The following is a 21,044-nucleotide window of genomic DNA, read 5'->3' on the forward strand; positions in this document are numbered from 1 at the left end:
CTGGGGATTGATGTTTGGTTTACCTTATCCTCAGCCCCTCCTTCCTGCTCTCCATCTGGCTCTCTTGACCATGGCTTGATGCTGACCCTCCATTTGAGCTGACCAACACCCCTGTCCTATCCAGACTGCCCTCTTCTTGCCTGTCTCAGTGGAGTGTCTTGTGGGGACCACACCCTGGGTGGTAGAGCTGCTTCTGTTCCAGATCCTGGAGTCCTGGCTCAACTCCCAGGAAGCTCCGTGTTTCTGCCGTGCTCCAAGATCCCAAACTAGGAGGAGCTCCCAGCTTCTGCTTTCTGAGGTTTGTCCTCAGTGCCACCTGGCAACCACCATGTCTGGCTGCACCAGATCCCCTTGGGACAGGGCCCAGCCCATCCCACTGGGTCCCAGCCCTCCAGCACTCTCTGAATACCAGTCGAGCACCCCCAGTTCAAGACTGGGGATTGGGCTGTGGATGAGCAGCCCAGGAGTGACTGAAGATCACTGACCCCAGCTGGGCAGCCCTTCATTCCTTTCTCACCCTGGCAGGTGCTTGTGAATGTCTCTGGACCTCCACTCTGTCACCCGCCATGGCCCAGGGACTGCCCAGTGCCAGCAGCCTGGCCCACTTCTGCCAGATGCTGAACCAGGTGAAGCCACTCAAGGAGTCCTCCAAGGAGATGATGCCGTTTCACCACCTATCCATGCTGCACATGATCCTCCTTGGCATGGGTAGAATTGGGGGCTTGAGTCTCTTTGTGCTCACAGGTGCCATAGCCAAGAAACTGGCTGCCCCAGCCATCACTGTGTCCTTTGTTTTGGCCACCATGGCCTCCCTGCTGGCCACCCTGTGCTATGCAGAGTTTGGGGCTCACATACCCCCACATGGCCTCTGCCTACCTCTTGATCTACGTGTCCGTGGGTGAGCTGTGGGCTTTCCTGGTTGGCTGGGACATGCTGCGCATGTACATTATTGGTAGCACTTCCATGGCCCGGGCCTGGAGCAGCTACCTGGATGCTATCTTTGGCTACCACATCAGCAACTTCTTCAAGACCTACCTGGGTGTCTGGCAGGTGCCCTTCCTGGCCCCCTACCCAGACTTCCTGGCTGCCGGCATCCCCCTTCTGGCCTCTGTCTGCATCTCCTGTGGAGCCCGTGTGTCCTGGCTCCACCGCATCTGGAGAGCCATCAGCCTGGGTGTCATCCTCTTCACCACCATCCTGGGTTTCATCCTGGCCTGCCCCCAAAACTGGAGCTCCCAGGAGGGTGGCTTTGCACCCTTTGGCTTCTTGGGCATCCTAGCAGGCACAGCGACCTGCTTCTACACCTTCATTGATTTTGAGATCATCTCCGCCTCCAGTGAGGAGGCCCGGAACCCACGGCAGGCCATGCCCAAGGCCATCATCATCCGTCTGGCCCTGGCGGCCATCACCTATATCCTGGTCTCGACCATGATGACCCTCATGGTCCCCTGGCACAGTCTTGACCCATACGCAGCCCTGGCTGATGTCTTCCTCCAGCGAGGCTACAACTGGGCTGGCGTCATCGTGGCGGTCGGCTCCGTCTGTGGTGAGAAGGGCCGGGCCATGTGGGATCTGGGAACTGGACCCTGGGTGCTGGGGTGGAGACGAGGCAGCCCCCATGCCCTGAGCCCCACAGGGACACTCCTGTTTTGTAACAGGGCCCAGGATTTCTCCAATTTCAGAGATCCTCCACTACCCACCCACACATCCCCCAAATTGTGCCCTGAATGTCCATCCTGGGAAGCTCTGAGTCAGCTCTCATCAGATTCTCTGAATAGCCTGTGATCAAAACCGTGGTGTCCACTTGCTGGGTGGGAAGTGAGGATCCAGCACCCCCATGCTGACCCACCCCACACCTCTGTTGCAGCCATGACCATCATCCTGCTCAGCAACCTCCACTTCATGCCGCACTTCGTCTATGCCATGGCAGTCGATGGGCTGCTCTTCCAGGTGTTTGCCCATGTCCATCCTCGCACACGCAGGTCCCCATGGTGGGCATCTGGGTCTATGGATTCCTCTCGGCCACCCTGGCAATGCTGCTGGACCTCGAGGCGCTGGTGCAGTTACTGTCCATAGGAATGCTGCTCCCCTACACCTTCATGGCTGCTGGCGTCATCATGCTGCGCTTCCGGAAGGACTCTCCACCCAGCCCCCTGGGCCAAGCCAGCCCCAGCCCCGGGACTGGGGAATGCAGCTCCTGTAATGACCACATGCAGCCAGTGGATGACATGCAGGCTGTGGACCCAGAGCCTGGGCGGTTGCGGCCAGCCCTGAGGCCCTACCTGGGCTTCCTGGACAGGTGTGGACATGGAAATGCTGTGGCCTGGGCACTGGGCCTCCTGGTGGCCTCGGCCGTCACCCTGGGCTGTGTGCTGAACTTTGGGGACTCGGTCCTGCACCTGCCTCGCTGGGGCTACATCCTGCTGCTTCTGTCCAGCGGGGTCGTCTTCCTGCTCAGTCTCGCCGTCCTGGGGGCCCACCAGCAGCAGCACCGGCAGGACATTTTCCAGGTAACAACTGGAACCCCTGACCCAGACTAGCTCACAGCCTCTGCTGCTGCAGAGTGAACAAGGAGGGCTCCAGGGCTGGGGAGGACACCACAACCCTTTTATTTGGCATGGAGGGTGGGCACTTGCCTCCCCAACGTCCAGAGGTGGGATAGGAGGCCCAGCCCTGCCGTTGCCCCCTTAGGTGTCCCTGGTTCCCCTGACACCAGCTCTGAGCATCCTGCTCAACATATGTGTCGTGCTGCAGCTGAGCCTCCTGACATGGTTGTGCTTCTTAATCTGCCTCCTGATGGGTGAGTGGGGGACGGGGGGACACGATACAGGGAGTAGGATATGGGGAGAGGGCACGGTGGGCCCAGGCCAGCCCCTCAGGCCCCCACCACCCCCACCTCCCATCCCTGCAGGACTCCCCGTGTATTTCAGCTACAGCACCCGGCACAGCAAGCTGAACCTGCGGGAGTCCTCAGGTAGAGACAGCCAGGTGGGGACGGAGCAGGGGTTGCAGCCACTCAGCCGGCCGCCTGCCCAGGAGCCTGGCCACACGGAGCAGCCCACTGAACCATAAGCCTGTCTTGGGGGGGGTGAGGGGATGGTTTCTGCCAGTACCTGCCTGTTCCAGTTTGCTAATGCTGCCAGAAAGCAAAGCACCAGAAATGCACCGGCTTTTATAAAGGGGGTTTATTTGGTTACACAGTTACAGTCTTAAGGCCATAAAGTGTCCAAGGTAACACATCAGCAATCGGGTACCTTCACTGGGCGATGGCCAATGGCGTCCGGAAAACCTCTGTTTGCTGGGAAGGCACGTGGCTGGTGTCTGCTCCAAAGTTCTGGTTTCAAAATGACCTTCTCCCAGGATGTTCCTCTTTAGGCCACAGCTACTCTTCAAAACGTCACTCTCAGTTTCTCTTGGGGTGTTTGTACTCTCGTAGCTTCTCCAGAGCAAGAGTCTGCTTTCAATGGCCATCTCCAAACTGTCTCTCATCTGCAGCTCCTCTCTCAGCTTCTGTGCATTCTTCAGTTTTCCTCTTGGCTGTAGCAAGCTTGCTCCTTCTGTCTGAGCTTATCTAGTGCTCGAGTAATCAAGGCCCACAGTGAATGAGTAGGGCCACACCTCCATGGAAATTATCCAATGAAAGATCTTGCCCACAAGTAAGTCATCATATCTCTATGGAAACATCCAATCAAAAGTCTCCAATCCAATCAACAATACATTTCCTGCCCACACAAGACTGCATCACAGATAATGCCATTTTGGGGGAGATAACACATCCAAATCAGGAACTGCCCCTTTTGTCCTGGGAAACCTCAGGGGCTGCCAGGTCTGCCCAGGCTGGAAAGACCCAGGGCCATAGGCCCGCGGTCCCAGTGCTGACTCCAGATGTTCAGGGATGGGCCGGGGCCAGCCTGGTGCAGTGGACACTCTGCCCTGCACCTGCCAACTGATCGTGTCCAACTCCAGGTGAGGGTGGGAAGTGGGCAGGCAGGGAAGGGGCTTGTGGTCCCAGCAGATCCACAATAACAGCTACTCAGCCATCTCCATGGCCTGTGCCATGTCCGCTGTGGCTTTCTTTGTGGCACTGAGTCCCCACCTGCCCCTGGGAACCAGGTGATTTTCCCGGAGCCTCAGCAAGGGCTCTAAGGTCCTGTGAAGGGGCCATCAGGGCCAGTGCCCTCTGCCCAGCTCAGCAGGGAGCCACACACACCCCCTCACACACCCTGGGCACAACCCACATCTCCAAGGACCAACGGGTCCCCTGACAGGACTGTGGCCGGGACCTATCCCCAGATCCGGGGAGCAGAGGCGAGATCCAAGGAGGCTGCCTGGGAAGGGCTGTGATGTCTGGAGGGCACTTGGCTTCCCAGTGCTCCAAGACAGCACAGCATGTGCCCTGGGGCCTGCCAGGGATGGTGAGGTGCACAGCCCCTGGGTGTACATCGCTGCAGCCCCCCACACCCCAGGCAGCTCACTGGTGCAACCACTGCCCTCAGCAGACAGAAACAATCACTGTTTTGCAACCTCAGGCCTGTGTTTCCATTCTCCCAGGGCTGCAGCTCTCGGCTGCCCCAGCTGGGTCTCTGCCCAGACACTCAGGGGTTTCAGGTGAGGGCTGGGAATGGCACACACCTGAGGGGCCCCAGTCCCTGGGGGCAGGAGGGGTCCCCATGAAAGTCTCAGACCCACCCATGTCTGGGCTGTGACTTCTATCCCCTTCCTGACGGTCCCCTGTGAAGTCCATGCGGGAAGCTGGTGGCTCTGTCAGGATTCACTCCCCGGCCTTCTCTAGCTGTGACATGAGCTTTCTCTGGGGTCCAGAAGCCCCCAACCAGCCATGGCCCCTGGGGAGCCCATGCTCCCAGCTCCTGCTGGCTGCTGGGGTGCGTGAGTCAACAGAGACGCTGCGGCCACAGCAGAACGGGAGGCAAAGCAGGTTCGGGAGCTGGGCCAGGCCGGCAGCTGTACAGGGGACACTGTCACCCGGGCAGGGTGGGCCGGGCCTGTCTCCCCGCCTCGGGGCTCCTCCGTCTGGGGTGCAGGGGGCGGGCCGGGGCCCGAGTGGGCAGGGAGCCCCTGTCGGGCGGGGTGCACACCCGGGTGTGGGTGCCGGGGCCTCCCCGCCATGCTGCAGCCCTGGAACGCGCTTCCAGAATGTCGGTAAAATGAAAAATCAAAACCAAAACCAAAACCCTGCCCAGCAGTGTAAGAAAGGGTGCCCCAGCCTGAAATAGGGTGAGGGCTGGGATTTCACAACCCAGAGGGGAAACTACGCAGCGTTATTGCGTCAGGCGGGAAGCAGCAAGTCTAAAGGGGAAGCAGGGAGCAGACAGTGATGGACGATGGACGGCAGGGGAGGAGGTAGGCGGAGGACACCAGGGAGGGGTCCCCATTCTTTCCTCGTCTCCCCCCAGGCCCCCGTGGGCTTGGAGACCTGGCCAGGGTCGCCCTCTCTCTGGGGTCTTGCCGGACCCCCGGCATCGTGCCCGCCTCCTGCTTTCTGTGCTAAGGGAGCCCCCAGAGCTGGACCCGCGGCCTGGAGGGACCCTGGGGGCCGGGCTTGGTGAGGGGTGGGGGTCATGGGATTCCCGATTCCCTCCCTGGGTGAGTGCTGCCTCCATCCCACACTGCCCGGACCCCTCTGTGCCAGGCGGGTTCCCTCCCCCACATCCGGGAGGCAGCTGTGGGGGGCAGTGGCAGGGGTGAGATAAGGGCACCCACAGAGGGGGAGGGGAGGGCAGGGCCCCCAGTGGGAGAGCACAGAGCGGGCTGAGCCTGCAGCAGGAGCAGGGTGGGGGCAGCTGTGTCGGGGCCCCTCTGCTCTGCTCCAGGGGGCCCAGGCTCTGGCTTCCGCTGTGACCCCCCACCCCTCCATCAAGCGGCTGAACCTGCGGGACAACGGGCTCCGTGCGCTGGGGGCCTTGGCAGCTGCCCTGAGCACAAGCAGCTACGTCTGTGGTAGGTGCCGAGCCTGGGGCAGGTGGGCAGATCAGGGGTGCAGAGCCCCCTCCCCAACCAGGCCTTCTCCCCTGGGCCTGTGGGTGTCAGTGGGAGACGGAGAAGGGGCCTCATCACAGGGTAAGGTGGGGAGGGGGTGGGGTCAGACCCTCTGTCCTCACCTGACCCTCCAGCATGCCTCCACCCTGTGGCTGCCCAGCACCCCCCACCCACTGCACACCCCCAAGGAGCACTGCACTGCGCAGATGCACTACCAGGAGGGTCATCCTGCAACCCGGGTCCTGAGAAACAGAAGTGGGGGTGATGGCACCAGAGGGGAGGGGGTCTTGGTTTCCACAAACTGGGTGGCTCCCAGCAACACAGATGCATTTTCTCAGGGTTTTAGAAACTAGAAGTTGAACATCCGGGGCTCGCAGGGAGGAGCTGTAGGGAGGCCCCTTCCCTGCGTCTACCGAAACTCCTGGGGTTTGCTGGCACACCTGGTGTCCCTCGGCTGGCAGATGCTGCACTTCATCCTCTAGCCCCACCATCACACGGCCTTCTGCTGCCTGTGTCCAGATTCCCTTCTTCTTAAACGGACACACATCACATTGGCTGAGAGCCCCCCACATCCATTTCCTGCCTCTTCTTGACTAAATCACATGACTGAAGTTGTGCCTGAAAGGTGGAACCCAACTGGTTGAGGTCTGTGCGGGTTCTGTATGTCAGCCTGTTGCTGTGCTTCACACCATGGTTGGGGGTGGGGATTCCCATCCCCCCAGCCTGTCTGAACCCCACTGTTCCCCCCACCTGGCTAGCTCAGCCCATTCTGAGAAGTAGGGTTGGGGCCCCTTCTGCTCGGCCCCTCCTTCCTGCTCTACATGTGGCTCTCCCCACGGTGGGTTGATGCTGACCCTCCATTTGAGCGGACTGACCCCCCTGGCCGGCCCAGAGTGCCCTCCTCTAGAGCCTGCCTCAGTTCCCCCTGAGAGAGTAATGCACCCTAATCTTAAGGGGGAGCTGAGGGATGAAGTCTGTCTTCTGGAGCTTCTTCCTGCTGTCATGGCAGTGTCCCTGTCCCCATGGGGGTAGATCTCTCTCTCTATCCTGGGAGAGGCAGGGAGGGGTTGGTCTGGGCCTGGGAGGTCAGTGTATTTGCGAATCAGCATGAGTTTATCATGAAAAGCCTGTAGCCTGTCGGAGAGAAATTTGACAAGAAGGTTGAACAAGCAGGGACCAGTAAGAAAAGGACAAGAAGGGAAGCAAGAATTCCCACAAAAGGAAGGATCCAGGATAGCAGTTTAGGGAAATTGGGAAGAGGCCAGGCTTCATTAGCATGTTCCCTTAGCCTCACTGCTTGATCCTGTAGGTCTTGGGTGGTCCCTGCCACTTCGTGGGATTTGCTCACATTAAAGCAGGTTTCTTTTTTTAGGATGTTCCTGCCTGGGCCGTGGTTACTCTGTCTAGTGTGTGCTCACCTGTTTTGCAAAACTGCAGCCGCTGGGGAATCTGTTTGGGTTTGTAGGAGTCACAGGAATTGACAGGCTGTGATGCAGCTTTTTGAGAGTTCTAAGGACAAGTTACCATAAACCTGTTGGCTCCCACTATGGCTGCAATTCCTGTCCCAGCAGATGTAGATGTTCCTAAGGTGGGAGAAGGGGTTTTAGTGAAGGGTCGGCCATTTTAGTCAGCCAGTGGGATGCAGTAAGGGGTAGAGGCATTTCCCGTTGTTCATCACCACTGAGAGAGTGGGGGTCAGGGAAAAGGGGGTGCAGAGCCTGTTGAGAGAGGAGGAAGGCTTGAGTGTGCTGTGGATCCACATGAAGAAAATTCCACTGTGTGGAGGAAGTTCATGAAAATCCTCCAGTGAGGACTGGGTCACTGTTGCCAAGGCCAGTCACTCCCTATCTGCTGGGCTTGGATTGTTCTGGTAGAAGAAGTGAGTCCAGCCCCTGTAATGGGAGTTGGGCAGGCAGTGTGGACAGGTTCTGCAGAGTTTAGTTTTTAAGGTGGATAATGCTGTTGTCTGGCTCCCACTGTGATCTTTCCCATGATCCCCCTACATTAGAGAGGGGACAACATTTTCCCAAGTGGGTGATGTCAGCACTGTGGGGCTACAGGTGGGGCTGGGCCTGCTGTGACAATATGGAGAAGATGACTCACAGTTTAAGAGGTTCCCCTAAGCCCCATTTAGTGGAGTGACAGCACCCGGGGCATCAGGGGACTGGCTGCGGAAACAGCACCACTCAGGGATGGTGGGAGACTCGGCTCACCCCCTTCTGGGCTAAGGGGCCTGCCTTTCTAGGTCTAGAGTTTCACTCCTCCAGGAGAGACCCAGAAGACAAGATTACAGACTTGGGCATCCAGGGACCCCAACCGTGAAGCACCAGAAGAGGAGGGTTAGACAACACACAGAGGGGAGAGAGATGTTTCCCAGGGGGCAGTGACATTCCAGCACAGGGCCCCCCATAATGATGCAGAAAGAGGGATGTCAAATGCTGCTGTGAGCTAAATTGCTTGATATGGCCTCAAGGAGGAGGGGCAGACATTTAGTTTTGGAAAGTTTTTATAGTGTGGGATTGAGTTAATCGGCAGAGTTCCCATTTTCAGCTGGAATGGGGTGTGCTGACACGTTGGTTCCCTGACTTACCCGCATCCAGCCGTTTGCTCTGTTTGGAGCTTGGCGGCCTGTCCTGCCACCCCAGGAGGGGGTGGTCCTCGGCTCTGGCTGGTGCTGTCTGCTGAGAGATGGGGTCAGGGACTCATGAGGTGGCTGTGAGGAGGGCTCTTAGCTTTGTTTTTCCACAGGAGTTTAATCCTCCCAGTGGCCGGCAGGGGTAGGATTCCCTCTCGTCAGGGGTGCCCGTGGGGTCCTGGAGGGGAGGTGGGTCCTGGGAGGGTGAACCCAGCTGGGGATTCCTCTGACTTTACCTGCTGGGGGAGTGACAGGAATTCCTGAGTGAGCTCCTTCCATTTGGCTCCAGCTGGGAGCCAGGCCTGTTTTCCTGCCAGGTTTTTTTGTTTTAATTTTATTTTGATATAAATTCAAAGTTACAGGAACAGTTGGAAAAATAATACAAACCCCACACACAGCATACCCTGACCCCCCTCCCCCGATACCCTGATTCACAACTTTAACATGCTGTCACACCACTTCTTTCCCTCCCTCCCTCCCTCCCTATCATCCATCATCTGTTGCTCTGTCTTCTGAACATATGAGAGCAAGCTGCACACATCCTGGAGTAAACACTGCAATTCACATATACAATTCCCGTGAACAAGAACATTCTTCTATGCAATCCCATTAAGCACAGCTGAGAAGTTCAAGAAATTCAACATTGATACAAAGCTTCAATTCTGTATTTCCTTTTTTTTTTTTTTTCTTATGTCCCAACCATGTCCCTTTGAGCCTCCTGTCCTCCATCCTCAGATCCCATCCAGGAAAATACTTGGCATTCAGTTGTCATCTATTTAGACTGTCTTTTTTTTTTTTTTTTTCAATTGTGGTATCATATACAACCTAAATCTTCCCATTCCACCCCCTCCCTAGCATTCCATTGGTGGGATTAATCACATTTAGAATGTTGTAATGCTATCACCGTCCCACCATCCATTACTGGAAATTTCCATTCCCCTCAAACAGCAGCCCTACACTCATTTCTTAACTCCCCATTGCCCCTTCCCCCACTTCTCGTAACCCATTCTCTACTTTTCATCTCTATGGTCATATTCTCTGATAATTTCTTTGTGTTTACTGTGGGGCTTAAATTTAACCTCTTAAGTCCACAACAATCTTGTGTTTCTTTGATACAAACTTAACTTCAATAGGACACATAAACTATGTTCCTATACTCCTCCATTCCCCTGCCTTTATATAGTTCTTGTTAAAAATTACATTATTTTACATTGAGTCCAAAACCATTGATTTGTTATTAGAGTGTATGTATTTTATATCCTGTAAGAAGTAAATAGTGCAGTTACAAATAAAAATTATTGACTTCTATTTGTATTCCATTGTGGTCAGAGAATGTGCTTTGAATATATTCATTTTTTTCAAATTTATTGAGGCTTGTTTTATGTCCAAGCATATGGTCTCTTCTGGAGAAAGTTCCATGATCACTAGAGAAAAATGTGTGTTCTGGTGATTTGGGATGTAAGGTTCTATATATGTCTGCTAAAATTCTCTATATCTCTCTCCCCTTTCTTTGTTCTCTGTTGGTAGGGCTCCCTTTAGTATCTGAAGTAGAGCAGGGCTTTTATTGGCAAACTCTCTCAGCATTTGTTTGTGAAAAATTTAAGCTCTCCCTAAAATTTGAAGGAGACCTTTGCTAGATAAAGTATTCTTGGTTGGAAATTTTTCTCTCTCAGAATTTTAAGTATGTCACACCACTGCCTTCTCGCCTCCATGGTGGCCACTGAGTAGTCACTACTTAGTCTTATGTTGTTTCCTTTGTATGCGGTGAATTGCTTTTCTCTTGCTGCTTTCAGAACTTGCTCCTTCTCTTCAGTATTTGACAGCCTGATCAGAATGTCTTGGAGTGGGTTTATTTGGATTTATTCTATTTGGAGTTCACTGGGGATTTATGCTTTGTGTATTGATATTGTGTAGAAGATTGGGGAAGTTTTCCCAACAATTTCTTTGAATACTCTTTCTAGACCTTTACCCTTCCCTTCCCCTTCTGGGACACCAATGAATCTTAAATTTGGATGTTTTATTTTATCTATCATATCCCTGAGATCCATTTCAATTTTTTCATTTTTTTTCTCTGTTCTTTCTATTGTTCCTTCATTTTCTGTTCTGTGGTCCTCTAGAACACTGAGTCATTGTTCACCTTCCTCTAATCTTGTATTATGAGCATCCAGAGTTTTTTTAATTTGGCCAACAGTTTCTTTTATTTCCATAAGATCTATTTTTTTATTTACTCTTGCAATTTCTTCTTTATGCTCTTCTAGGGTCTTCTTCATGTCCTTTATATCCTGTGCCATGTTCTCATTCTTTGAGTGTAGTTCTTTGATTAATTGCACTAGGTACTGTGTCTCTTCTGATAATTTGATTTGGGTGTTTGGGATTGGGTTCTCCATATCGTCTGGTTTTATCATATGCTTTAAGATTTTCTGTTGTTTTTGCCCTCTTGGCATTTGCTTTGCTTGATAGGGTCTTTCAAGTTATAAAAAATACCAATCTCTAATTTGTCAGAGCTACAGCTTGCTGGCATACACTTTCTTCAACTAACCAGCAGATGGCATCTGCGAGTCACCGATCCCCCCAAGTCAGTTCTCCCCAACTTTGTCTTTGTGGTGTGTGGGTGTCTGGTTCTTGAACAAATTGGTGGACTAAGTTTGGGTTTGTTGTTGGAGCTGTCTGCCTTGAATGTGGGGCGTGTGTCTGGGTGGTTAGGGAGGCAGGACAGCTTTAATATTCAAACCTCCCAGGCATTCCTGGAGATTCAAAGCTGTTGCAAGAGTCTAAGCCTTCATTTCAGTCTTGCCACAGATTTTCTCTGCTGCTAACCCACAAGTCCCCAGCATTGATGTGGGGTCCCTGGGAATTCCAAGTGGGCCCCCCTTCTCAGCCGTGCTCTTCCAGGACCTCTGCCAAGGGAAGGCTGTTCTACGTCACAAGTGCGTGCCATCCCTCAAGGGAAGCCCCGGGCCACTGGGCCGTGCAGGGGCACTCCCAGCCTGATGCAAAGATGGCTGAATGGGGCATCTCAACCCCCCTTTTCACACAGCTTTGCCTGCGCAGCTCCAGGACAACTAGCTGTGGGTGCACCGAAGGCCACTGTCCATGGCCGATATTGTGGTGTGTGTGCAGTGCTGTGGGACACACTCCCCATCAGACTGGGTTTCCTGGTGTGGCTCTGGGATGTGAGTCGGGCCCTGGGCAGGAGTGTCACCAGCACGCTGGGGAGCCAGCTGCAAGTGGCATGGTTTCTGTCTCCTTTTTGCTCTCCCCTCTGCCCCTGTGGCCCTGAGGAAATCAGCAGTGGTCTATCCTCCATGCCAGACACCGAGAGGTTGGCACAGCCCGCTCCTGCCATGCTTCACTGCATGGTTCTCACCATCGTGACTGCAGCTGCTCCTGGGTTATTTTTTTTTTTTAAGGAACTAGGCCGTCTCCAAACGCCAACCCCTGGTTTCCCCACACAGCAGCGTGGCCGTGGGACTTCCCGCCAGCTTACTCACTCATTTCAGAATGCAGACTCCTGGTTTCACCAAGTGCATGGTCCCTGTGGATTTAGCAGACCTTGTCCAGCTGGTGCATCACTGAAACTGGTGTTCTGGGTCACTTTCTGGTTTTTATCTAGTATTTTTCACGGAGGTGTTTTTTTGCCCTGTCTCACCTAGCTGCCATCTTAGCTTCTCTCCTCTCAGGTTTTGACTTGGACACGGTCCCCAGGTTTTACTTTACAAATGGGCAAGCCTGGTCCTGGGGCTGGAAGGAACTGGGCCCCTAAGTCCTGTGTCAACTTCTGGGTGATCCTAGAGAAGTAAAGCACTTAGTTAGAGGATGAATTTCGGGGTCTAACATTAAATATGGATTGAAAATCATCTCCCATAAACCATCTCAAAAGGGCTCAACAGAGCAGCTCTTTTGGAGCTAAGCATGTTCTAGGTTTCCAAGGAAAGATTTGCTACCCGTGGTGGATGGGTTTCTTGACATAGTATGGGTCTGTTTTAATGTTTGGTGGCTCTTTCTACTATCCTGGAGGCCTGAGGTCTCCAGGTACAGGGGAGGGGACATTTTACATCAATGGCTGCAGCCACCCCTTGGGTGATTTGGATAATGAAGTCTGGCCTTTATCACTTTGGATGGAAACAGGCAGCCCAAATCTGGGATCATTTCTTTCAGGAGGAGCTTAGAGACAGTGTGAGCAGTTTCTGTTTGATTGAGGAATGTTTCTATCCACCCTGTGAAGTATCTACAAGGACTACTAAGTACTTGAATCCTTGACAAGGTGACACATGGGTGAAGTCCACCTGCCTGTCCTCTCCTGGGTGGGTTCCCCATCTCTGCACTGGGGTGTGAGGGCTGGTGGCTGGGCGAGGTGCTGGAATTTGGGTTGTTAATAGCAAGGAAAGCACAACTGTGAGTTACCTTCTTAATGGATTTGCCTAAATTCTTTCCTTCAGGTACTTTCCGTGCTAGAGTGGCGAGGGCCTCCCTGCCCAGGTGGGTGGCTGGTGGGGGCTTGGATGAACCTCCACTGCCCCTCACTGGGCAGGAACACTCTCCCTTCTCAGACAAGCCATCCATTTGCTGATACACACACCCTGTTTCTTTATGAAGTTTATCTTCTTCCTGGGTGTAGACAGGAGTCGTAAGGGGAAGAGAGGGGTCAGGGTCTAATGCTAGCACAGAGACAGGGTCTTGTAGCTGCCTTAGCAGCTTTGTCTGCTCTGCCATTTCCTTTGGCTGCCAGAGAGTCAGGGTTCTCAGACCCTGGGGAGTGGATTGTACAAACTTCCTGAGGAAGCAGTACAGCTTCTAGCAGGTAAGTCATTCCTTGTCTGACAGGAGACTTATCATTAGTGAGCAACCTCTTTCCCTCCAGATAGCAGAGTGAGTGTGCAGGTGAGAAACTGACACAGAGTCCGGGTAGAGGTTAACCCTGTCCTGGCTGCTGGCAGTAACCCCCTAGTAAGGGCTAAGTGTCCGGCCTTTGGGCTGAGGTCCCAGGGGGAAGGGGCTTTGCTTCTATGGCTTCCTGCAGGGAGAAAATAGCATATCCTGCCTTACTTACTCCCTCTTTTACAAAGCTACTACCGTCTGTGAACTGCTCTCACTCTGGGAGGTCTACGGGATGGTCTTGTGAGTCTGGCCTGTAGAATAATTCTGAGCCAGTGTCTCTGTGCATGAGGGCTCGAGGGGTGAACCCTCTTGGTCTGAGCTTACTGGCCATAGAATGGCTGGGTTCAGGGTGGTACAGAATTGGATTTGAACCTCCACTGTGTCTAAGGGTGGGCTTTATACTTCAGGAGCCTACCATGTGAAACCCACTCATGTTCTTTTGCTTCTAGAATGCCCCTGACTTTGTGGGGTATGTATTGTTAGAGTTTGTCCCACATTAACATGGTGGCTTGTTTGAAAAGTGGGGCAGTTGCCCTGACTGCAGTGACAAAGCCATGAGCTGCGTCATCTAATGGATTTGAAAAGTAGCAACAGGTCCAGGAATGTTGCCAAGGACTTGCACCAAGACAGCCAAGGCAACTGATTACTTGCCATCACAAATACAATAAAGAGCTAGCGTAATTTGGGCAGGCCTGGGGCAGGCAGGCTGGTGAGAGCACTTTTAGGGTGGGGAAGGCAGTAGCCTGTTCTGTCCCCACTCTAAAGGGGCATTGTCTACACCCCCAATGGTCTCATGCAGAGGCCGGGCAATTTCTCCAAATTGTGGTATCCATATTATGGATACCTTGCAATTCCTAGGAAGGTTCTTAATTGTATCTTGGTCTCAGGGGGGTGGTACTAAGAGCATAGCTTGAATTTTCTCAATTGATAAGAAGTCCCTAAGGGAGGCTGCCCTGTTTGGACTCCAAATTAATAAATCATCCACACACTGAAGGAGAGAGGTAGACTCCAAATGGAGGAGGGATAAATCTTGGGCTGGTGCATCCCAAAAACATGAGGACTGTCCCTGAGCCCTTGGGACAAGTCTGTCCCAGTGAACTGGGTGGGGGTTGTCTCCCTGGGCCCTTACCACTCAAAGCCAAATAGAAACTGGGAATCTGGGTGTAGAGGGATGCAGACGAAGGCATCCTTTAGATCCAGAACTGAGTACCACCTGGTGGAGCTAGGGGTGCTATTGAGGAGTGTTCTAGTTTGCTAATGCTTCCTGTTATGCAAAATACCAGAAATGGATTGGCTTTTTTAAAAGGGGGTTTATTTGGTTACACAATTACATTCTGTGTGTCCAAGGTAACACATCATCAATTGCGTACCTTCACTGGAGGATGGCCAATGGTGTCCAGGAAACCTCTGTTGGCTGGGAAGGCAGGTGGCTGGTGTCTGCTCCAAAGTTCTGGCTTCAAAATGGCTTTCTCCCAGGATGTTCCTCTCTAGGCTGCAGTTCCCCAAAAATGTCACTCTTAGTTGCTCTTGTTTGTCCTCTCTTAGCTTCTCTGGAGCCAGAGTCTGCTTTCAATGGCCATCTTCAAACTGTCTCTCATCTGCAGCTCCTCTCTCAGCTCCTGTGCATTCTTCAAAGTGTCCCTCTTGGCTGTAGCAAGCTCACTCCTTCTGTCTGAGCTTGATAGTGCTCCAGGAATCAAGACCCACGCTGAATGGGATGGGCCACATCTCCATGGAAATTATCTCACCAGAGGTATCACCTACAGTTGGGTGGGTCACATCTCCATGGAAACACTCATAGGGTTCCAATCTAATCCCCACTAAAACGTCTGCCCCACAAGATTGCATCAAATAATATGGCTTTTTCTGGGGGACATAATCCATTCAAACTGGCAGAAGGAGGGTTTAAGGGTGAGGGACTGTGGGGTGGAGGGAATGACAACGTGATTTCTGGCTCTAAGATCCTGCACCAGCTGGTAAGTCTTATTTAACTTTCTAATGGGTAGAATAATGGGAGTCCTGCAAGGGGACTGGCAGGAAATAAGAAGGCCTGGTTTTAAAAATTTTTGATAAGGGGTTGAATAGCTTTAATGTCCTCCTGCTTATGGAGGAACTGTCCCTTGGGAAAAGCAGGTCTCTCCTCTGCTGGATTACAACAGGGGGCATGTGAATTGCTTTCCCTGGCAGGTCTGTTTCCCAGATTTTGTGATCTACTTGATTTCTTAACACTGAGGAAAGAGATTCTGGAGTGCTCTCAGCCTCAGTCAACACCATACTTAATGCTAACATATTTTCAATGGGGCTCTCAGGTTCTTGCTCTGCAGACAGCCTGTGACTTGGATTTGAGCACCTAATGCTTTCAGTAGGCCTCCTCCTAGATGTGGGGTGGGATGCTCTGGTATTGCAGGGTAGAGGTGGGATGAAGGCTGGAGCCTGAGACTTCCCATTTAGTCTCACTATGGGAAAGGTTTTAGAGGAGAGGGGGTCAGAGGGAGAGGTTAAGACAGAATAGGTGTTTCCCGTATCAGTTAAAAATTTAATGGTCCAAAGGGTAAAGGACAATATTGACTGTTTCAAAACTTCAACTTCTGTGAGAGACCAAGGGAAGAGAAGTTTCCTTGGTGCAGGAGCTATGTTTTCTGCAGCACACTAAATAATTTAACTTGTATGGTCAGTTTATTCAAACATCATAATTACATGGAACTTTGAATAAGAGGTGAGATCTCATAGATTTAACAGGTTACCATGAAATTCTGATACATCCAAAAGTAATTTGGACAGGGAATGAGGATATTCTTGTAGGGGAAATATTCCCTTGGCTACTGGGGAAGAATGCAGAAATGTTGGACTTCCCCACCTGGGTTGGTACTGGGGCTCTCACAAACTTTGAGGAGTGACAGTTTGGGAGGATGAACCCTTGATCTGGCAGCCCCATCAATCCTGGTCAGAGGCTGCCACCAGGGCTTTGGGGGAGGCCTGGCTCTACAAGGGGGCCCGTTGCACTCTCAGGCCCACTGTCCTGTCTTCTCACTGCATGGACAGAGCCGTCGGGCTGTCTCCATCCTCGGGGCTCCTTTCATCCTTGGGCACACTCTTGCTTCCAGGGCCCTGACTCTCTGCCTTGATGACAGGTTCCTGGTGGCGTCTGCCCTGTGTGACCCTGAGGTGGCTGCTCACTGTTTACAGCTACAGCTCTGAGCCTTGTCTAGTTCCAGTCCCTCCTCGCTCTCTCCTCCTCTGCCATCCAGTTCTGGTTATTAAAGACAGAAGAGGCAGTCTTCATAAAGACATTCATAGGTGTTTGAAGTTCTGAGGATATTTGTTGCACTTCTCTCCTTATGTCTGAACCTGACTGTCCTGTAAAGTAGGCTTGAACATGATGTTTCCTTCTTCAGAGTCTGGGTCTACATTGGTCTGCTCTTTCACAGCCTCCACTAGCGTACCCTGAAACAGAGCAGGGTTTTCCTCATCTTCTTGGGTTATGCTCTGAAGCATGTTGTAATTTACAGGCTTAATGATACATATTTTCATGTCTTCTATTAGGCATGTCCTCATATGGTTCCTTCCATCAGATCTCATTGTCTCCTAGGATAGTTCCAGACAGGGTCTATGCTAGGGACAACTTCAGTCCCATCAGCTAGGGGAAGACTAAGAACCAAAGGGCACATAGCATGGAAGGAATCTGTCCCAAGTGGCATGACTTACGAGGTGCAGTTTCAGTGAGCAGGTGCTCCCTGAGAGGATGATGACTTTTTTGGCGTCCTGCCACAGTCACTAGAAAGTTGTTTCTGAAACCCTGTTGGTACTTGAGGTGAGCTCTGCTGCAGCCAGGTTTTCTTGTCTCAAGAAAGAATTCAGTGACAAGAGGAATGGAGAGGTCAGCACGGGCAGGCCCCAAGAGAGGGGATGCACCTGGTTGTGCTCTGTCCAGGCTTAACGTGTCAGCCTGTTGCTAGGCTTTAGGCCAAGGTTGGGGGTGGAAATTCCCATTCTCACCCCTCCCCCATCTCAGCTGATTCTTGGAGTTACTATCTGGTCTACTTTACCCTCGCCCCTCCTTCCTGCTCTCCATCTGGCTCTCTTTACTATGGCTTGATTCTGACTCTCCATCTGAGCTGACCAACACCCCTGTCCTACCCACAGTGCCCTCTTCTTGCCTGTCTCAGCAGGGTGGCATGCAGGCAGTACACCCTGGGAAGTAGAGCTGCTTTTGTTCTGGATCCTGGAGTCCTGTCTCAGCTCCCAGGAAGCTCCAGTTTTCCACAGTGCTCCCAGATCCCAGCCCAGGAGGAGCTCCCAGCTTCTGCATCCTGAGGTTTGTCCTCAGTGCCACCTGCCATCCCCCTGGGGACAGGGTCTGGACCTCTCCCACTACATCCCAGCCCTGCAGCAGTTTCTGAATGCCAGTCAGGAATCCCCACTTCAGGGCTGGGTCCCAGGCTGTGGATGGGCAGTCCAGGAGGACTGAAGGCCACTGACCCCACCTTGGCAGCCCCTCATTCCCCTCTCACCCTGGCAGGTGCTGGTGACTGTCTCAGGACCTCCTCTCTGCCACCCACCATGGTCCAGGGACTGCCCAGCACCACCGGCCTGGCGTACTTCTGCCAGAAGCTGAACCGGGTGAAGCCGCTGGAGGAGTCCACTGCGGAGACATCATCGCATCACCACATGTCCCTGCTGGACCTGACCCTGCTGAGCATGGGTAGCATCGGGGGCCTGAGTCTCTTCACGCTCACAGGTGCCATAGCCAAGGAACTGGCCGGCCCGGCCATCACTGTGTCCATTACCTTGGGCACCATGGCCTCCCTGCTGGCTTCCCTGAGCTATGCAGAGTTTGGGGCCCGTGTACCCCACAAGGCCTCTGCCTACCTCTTGACCTACGTGTCCATGGGTGAGCTGTGGGCTTTCCTAGTGGGCTGGGACATGCTGCGAATGTACCTCATTGGTAGCGCCACTGCGGCCTGGGCCTGGAGCAGCTACCTGGACGCCATGTTCAGCCACCACATCAGCAACTTCTTCAAGACCTACCTGGGTGTCTGGCAGGTGCCCTTCCTGGCCCCCTACCCAGAGTTCCTGGCTGCCACCATCCTCCTTCTGTCCTCTGTCTTTGTCTCCTGTGGAGTCCGTGTGTCCTCCTGGGTCCACTGCACCTTCAGGGCCATCAGCCTGGGTGTCATCCTCTTCACCACCATCCTGGGTTTCATCCTGGCCCGCCCGCAAAACTGGAGCTCCCAGGAGGGCGGCTTTGCACCCTTCGGCTTCTCAGGCATCGTAGGGGGCACCACCACCTTCTTCTACGCCTTCATCGATTTCGAGATCATCGCCACCACCAGTGAGGAGGCTCGGAACCCACGGCAGGCTATGCCCAAGGCCATCGTCATCCGACTGTTCCTGGCGGCCACTGCCTACATCCTGGTCTCGATGGCACTGACCCTCATGGTCCCCTGGCACAGCCTTGACCCATACACAGCCCTGGCTGATGCCTTCTTCCAGCGAGGCTACAGCTGGGCCGGCGTCATCGTGGCAGCCATCTCCATCTGCGGTGAGAAGGGTGGGCCATGTGGGATCTGGGAACTGGACCCTGGGTGCTGGGGTGGAGACGAGGCAGCCCCCATGCCCTGAGCCCCCCAGGGGATACTCCTGTTGTGTAACAGAGCCCAGGATTTCTCCAGTTTCAGAGATCCTCCACCCAACCACCCATCCCCCAAATTGTGCCCTGAATGTCCATCCTGGGCGGAGGCGACTCACATCTCATCAGATTCTCTGATGAGCCTGTGACCGAAACCGGGGTGTCCAGTTGCTGGGTGGGAAGTGAGAATCCAGCACCCCCATGCTGACCCACCCCCCCATCATCACCCCTGTTGCAGCCATGACCATCATCCTGCTTTGCAACCTCTACATCGTGCCGCTCTTCATCAACGCCATGGCAGTCGATGGGCTGCTCTTCCAGCTGTTTGCCCCTGTCCGTCCTCACACGCAGATCCCCATGGTGGTCATCTGGGTCTATGGAATCCTCACGGCCACCCTGGCAATGCTGCTGGATTCTGAGGCACTGGTGCAGTTACTGTCCATTGGAATGCTGCTCCCCTACACCTTCATGGCTGCCAGCGTGATTGTGCTGCGCTTCCGGAAGTCCTCTCCACCCAGGTCCCCAGGCCTGGCCAGCTACAGCCCTGGGACTGAGGTTCCAGCACATTCTGTGGCCCCTGAGCCCGGGCGGCTGCGGCCAGCCCTGAGGCCCTACCTGGGATTCCTGGACAGGTGTGGACATGGAACGGCTGTGGCCTGGGCGCTGGGCCTCCTGGTGGCCTCGGCTGTCACCCTGGGCTGTGTGCTGAACTTCGGGGACTCGGTCCTGCACCTGCCTCGCTGGGGCTACATCCTGCTGCTTCTGTCCAGCGGTGTCGTCTTCCTGCTCAGTCTGGCCAACCTGGGGGCCCACCAGCAGCAGCACCGGCAGGACATTTTCCAGGTACCTCCCCCAGCCCCTGCACCCCACCCACTTGCAGCCTCCACTGCTGCAGAATGGACAAGGAGGGCTCCAACAGCTGTGGAAGCCAACAGGTCCATTTTTCTGGCACCTGAAGAGGTGGGAAAGGAGGCCCAGCCCTGCCGTTGCCCCCGTAGGTGCCCCTGGTGCCCCTGACACCAGCTATGAGCATCCTGCTCAACATCTGCTTCATGCTGCAGCTGAGCCTCCTGAGCTGGGTGTGCTTGTTAATCTGGCTGATCATTGGTGAGTGAGGGACGTGGGACCTGATACAGGGAGTGGGCTGTGGGGAGAGGGCACGGTGGGCCCGGGCCAGCCCCTCCGCTCCCCACCACCCCCACCTCCCATCCCTGCAGGACTCTTCGTGTATTTTGGCTATGGCATCCGGCACAGCAAGCTGAACCTGCAGGAGGCCTTGTGTGGAGACAGCCAGGTGGAGATGGGGCAGGCCGTGCAGCCACTCAGCCAGTCACCTGCCCAGGAGCCTGGCCAAATGGAGCAGCCCACTGAGCTATGAGTCTGGACAGGGTTGTCTGTCCGTCCCTGCATTTTGGTCCTGGGCAATCTCCAGCAGGCCTGCCTGGGTTGGGGAGCCTGAGGACATTAGGACCTGAGCCCCAGTGCCAAGCTCCAGATCTTCAGGGATGAGCCGGGGACAACCTGGTGCAGAGGATGCTCTGCCCTGCACCTGCCAACTGATCGTCACTAGCTCCAGCTGTGGGTGGGGAGCAGGCAGGGAAGGGGCTTGTGGTCCCAGCAGATCCACAATAACACCTACTCAGCTGTGCCTGTTTCCTGTGCTGTGTCCGCTGTGCCTTTCTTTGTGGCAATGAGTACCCAGCTTCCCCTGGGAATCAGGCGATGGTCCCTGAGCCACAGGGACTCCAAGGCTCTGTGAAGGGGTGGTCAGGGCCAGTGCCCTCTGCCCAGCTCAGCAGGGAGCCACACATGCCCCCTCACACACCCCAGGCACGATCCAGGACTCCAAGAGCCAACAGGACACCGACATGACTGGGGTCGGGATCCATCCCCAGATCCACGGAG

At 54.1% G+C, this 21,044-nt stretch overlaps 2 protein-coding genes across 10 annotated transcripts; both read left to right on the forward strand.

Moving 5' to 3' along the window:
- The first annotated feature begins 554 nt into the window (after nucleotides 1-554).
- LOC119524841 (cationic amino acid transporter 4-like) lies at nucleotides 555-3,072 on the forward strand. Its single transcript, XM_037823473.1, is given in 6 exon segments — nucleotides 555-866; nucleotides 868-1,546; nucleotides 1,868-1,974; nucleotides 1,977-2,510; nucleotides 2,692-2,800; nucleotides 2,912-3,072. Coding segments are annotated over 6 exon segments (1,890 nt in total). The 5' UTR covers nucleotides 555-566.
- Nucleotides 3,073-5,223: 2,151 nt separating this feature from the next.
- Nucleotides 5,224-20,798, forward strand: LOC119524861 (cationic amino acid transporter 4-like). 9 transcript variants are annotated; one of them, XM_037823498.1, is made up of 7 exons: nucleotides 5,224-5,361; nucleotides 5,832-5,958; nucleotides 17,654-17,825; nucleotides 18,080-19,052; nucleotides 19,378-19,982; nucleotides 20,138-20,246; nucleotides 20,357-20,798. In XM_037823498.1, the coding sequence occupies exons 1-7, from the start codon at nucleotides 5,343-5,345 to the stop codon at nucleotides 20,515-20,517; spliced, it is 2,166 nt and encodes a 721-aa protein (XP_037679426.1). In that variant the 5' UTR covers nucleotides 5,224-5,342; the 3' UTR covers nucleotides 20,518-20,798. The 9 variants fall into 9 exon arrangements, with proteins under 9 accessions (XP_037679426.1, XP_037679435.1, XP_037679428.1 ...); XM_037823501.1 differs by lacking the exon at nucleotides 5,224-5,361 and adding an exon at nucleotides 12,791-12,896 and having other exon boundaries at nucleotides 5,883-5,958; nucleotides 17,677-17,825; nucleotides 18,030-19,052; XM_037823503.1 differs by lacking the exons at nucleotides 5,224-5,361; nucleotides 5,832-5,958 and adding exons at nucleotides 6,019-6,642; nucleotides 12,791-12,896 and having other exon boundaries at nucleotides 17,677-17,825; nucleotides 18,030-19,052.
- Nucleotides 20,799-21,044: the final 246 nt, after the last annotated feature.

The sequence above is a fragment of the Choloepus didactylus genome, assembly GCF_015220235.1.
Source record: "Choloepus didactylus isolate mChoDid1 chromosome 23 unlocalized genomic scaffold, mChoDid1.pri SUPER_23_unloc1, whole genome shotgun sequence".
Classification (NCBI taxonomy): domain Eukaryota; kingdom Metazoa; phylum Chordata; class Mammalia; order Pilosa; family Megalonychidae; genus Choloepus; species Choloepus didactylus.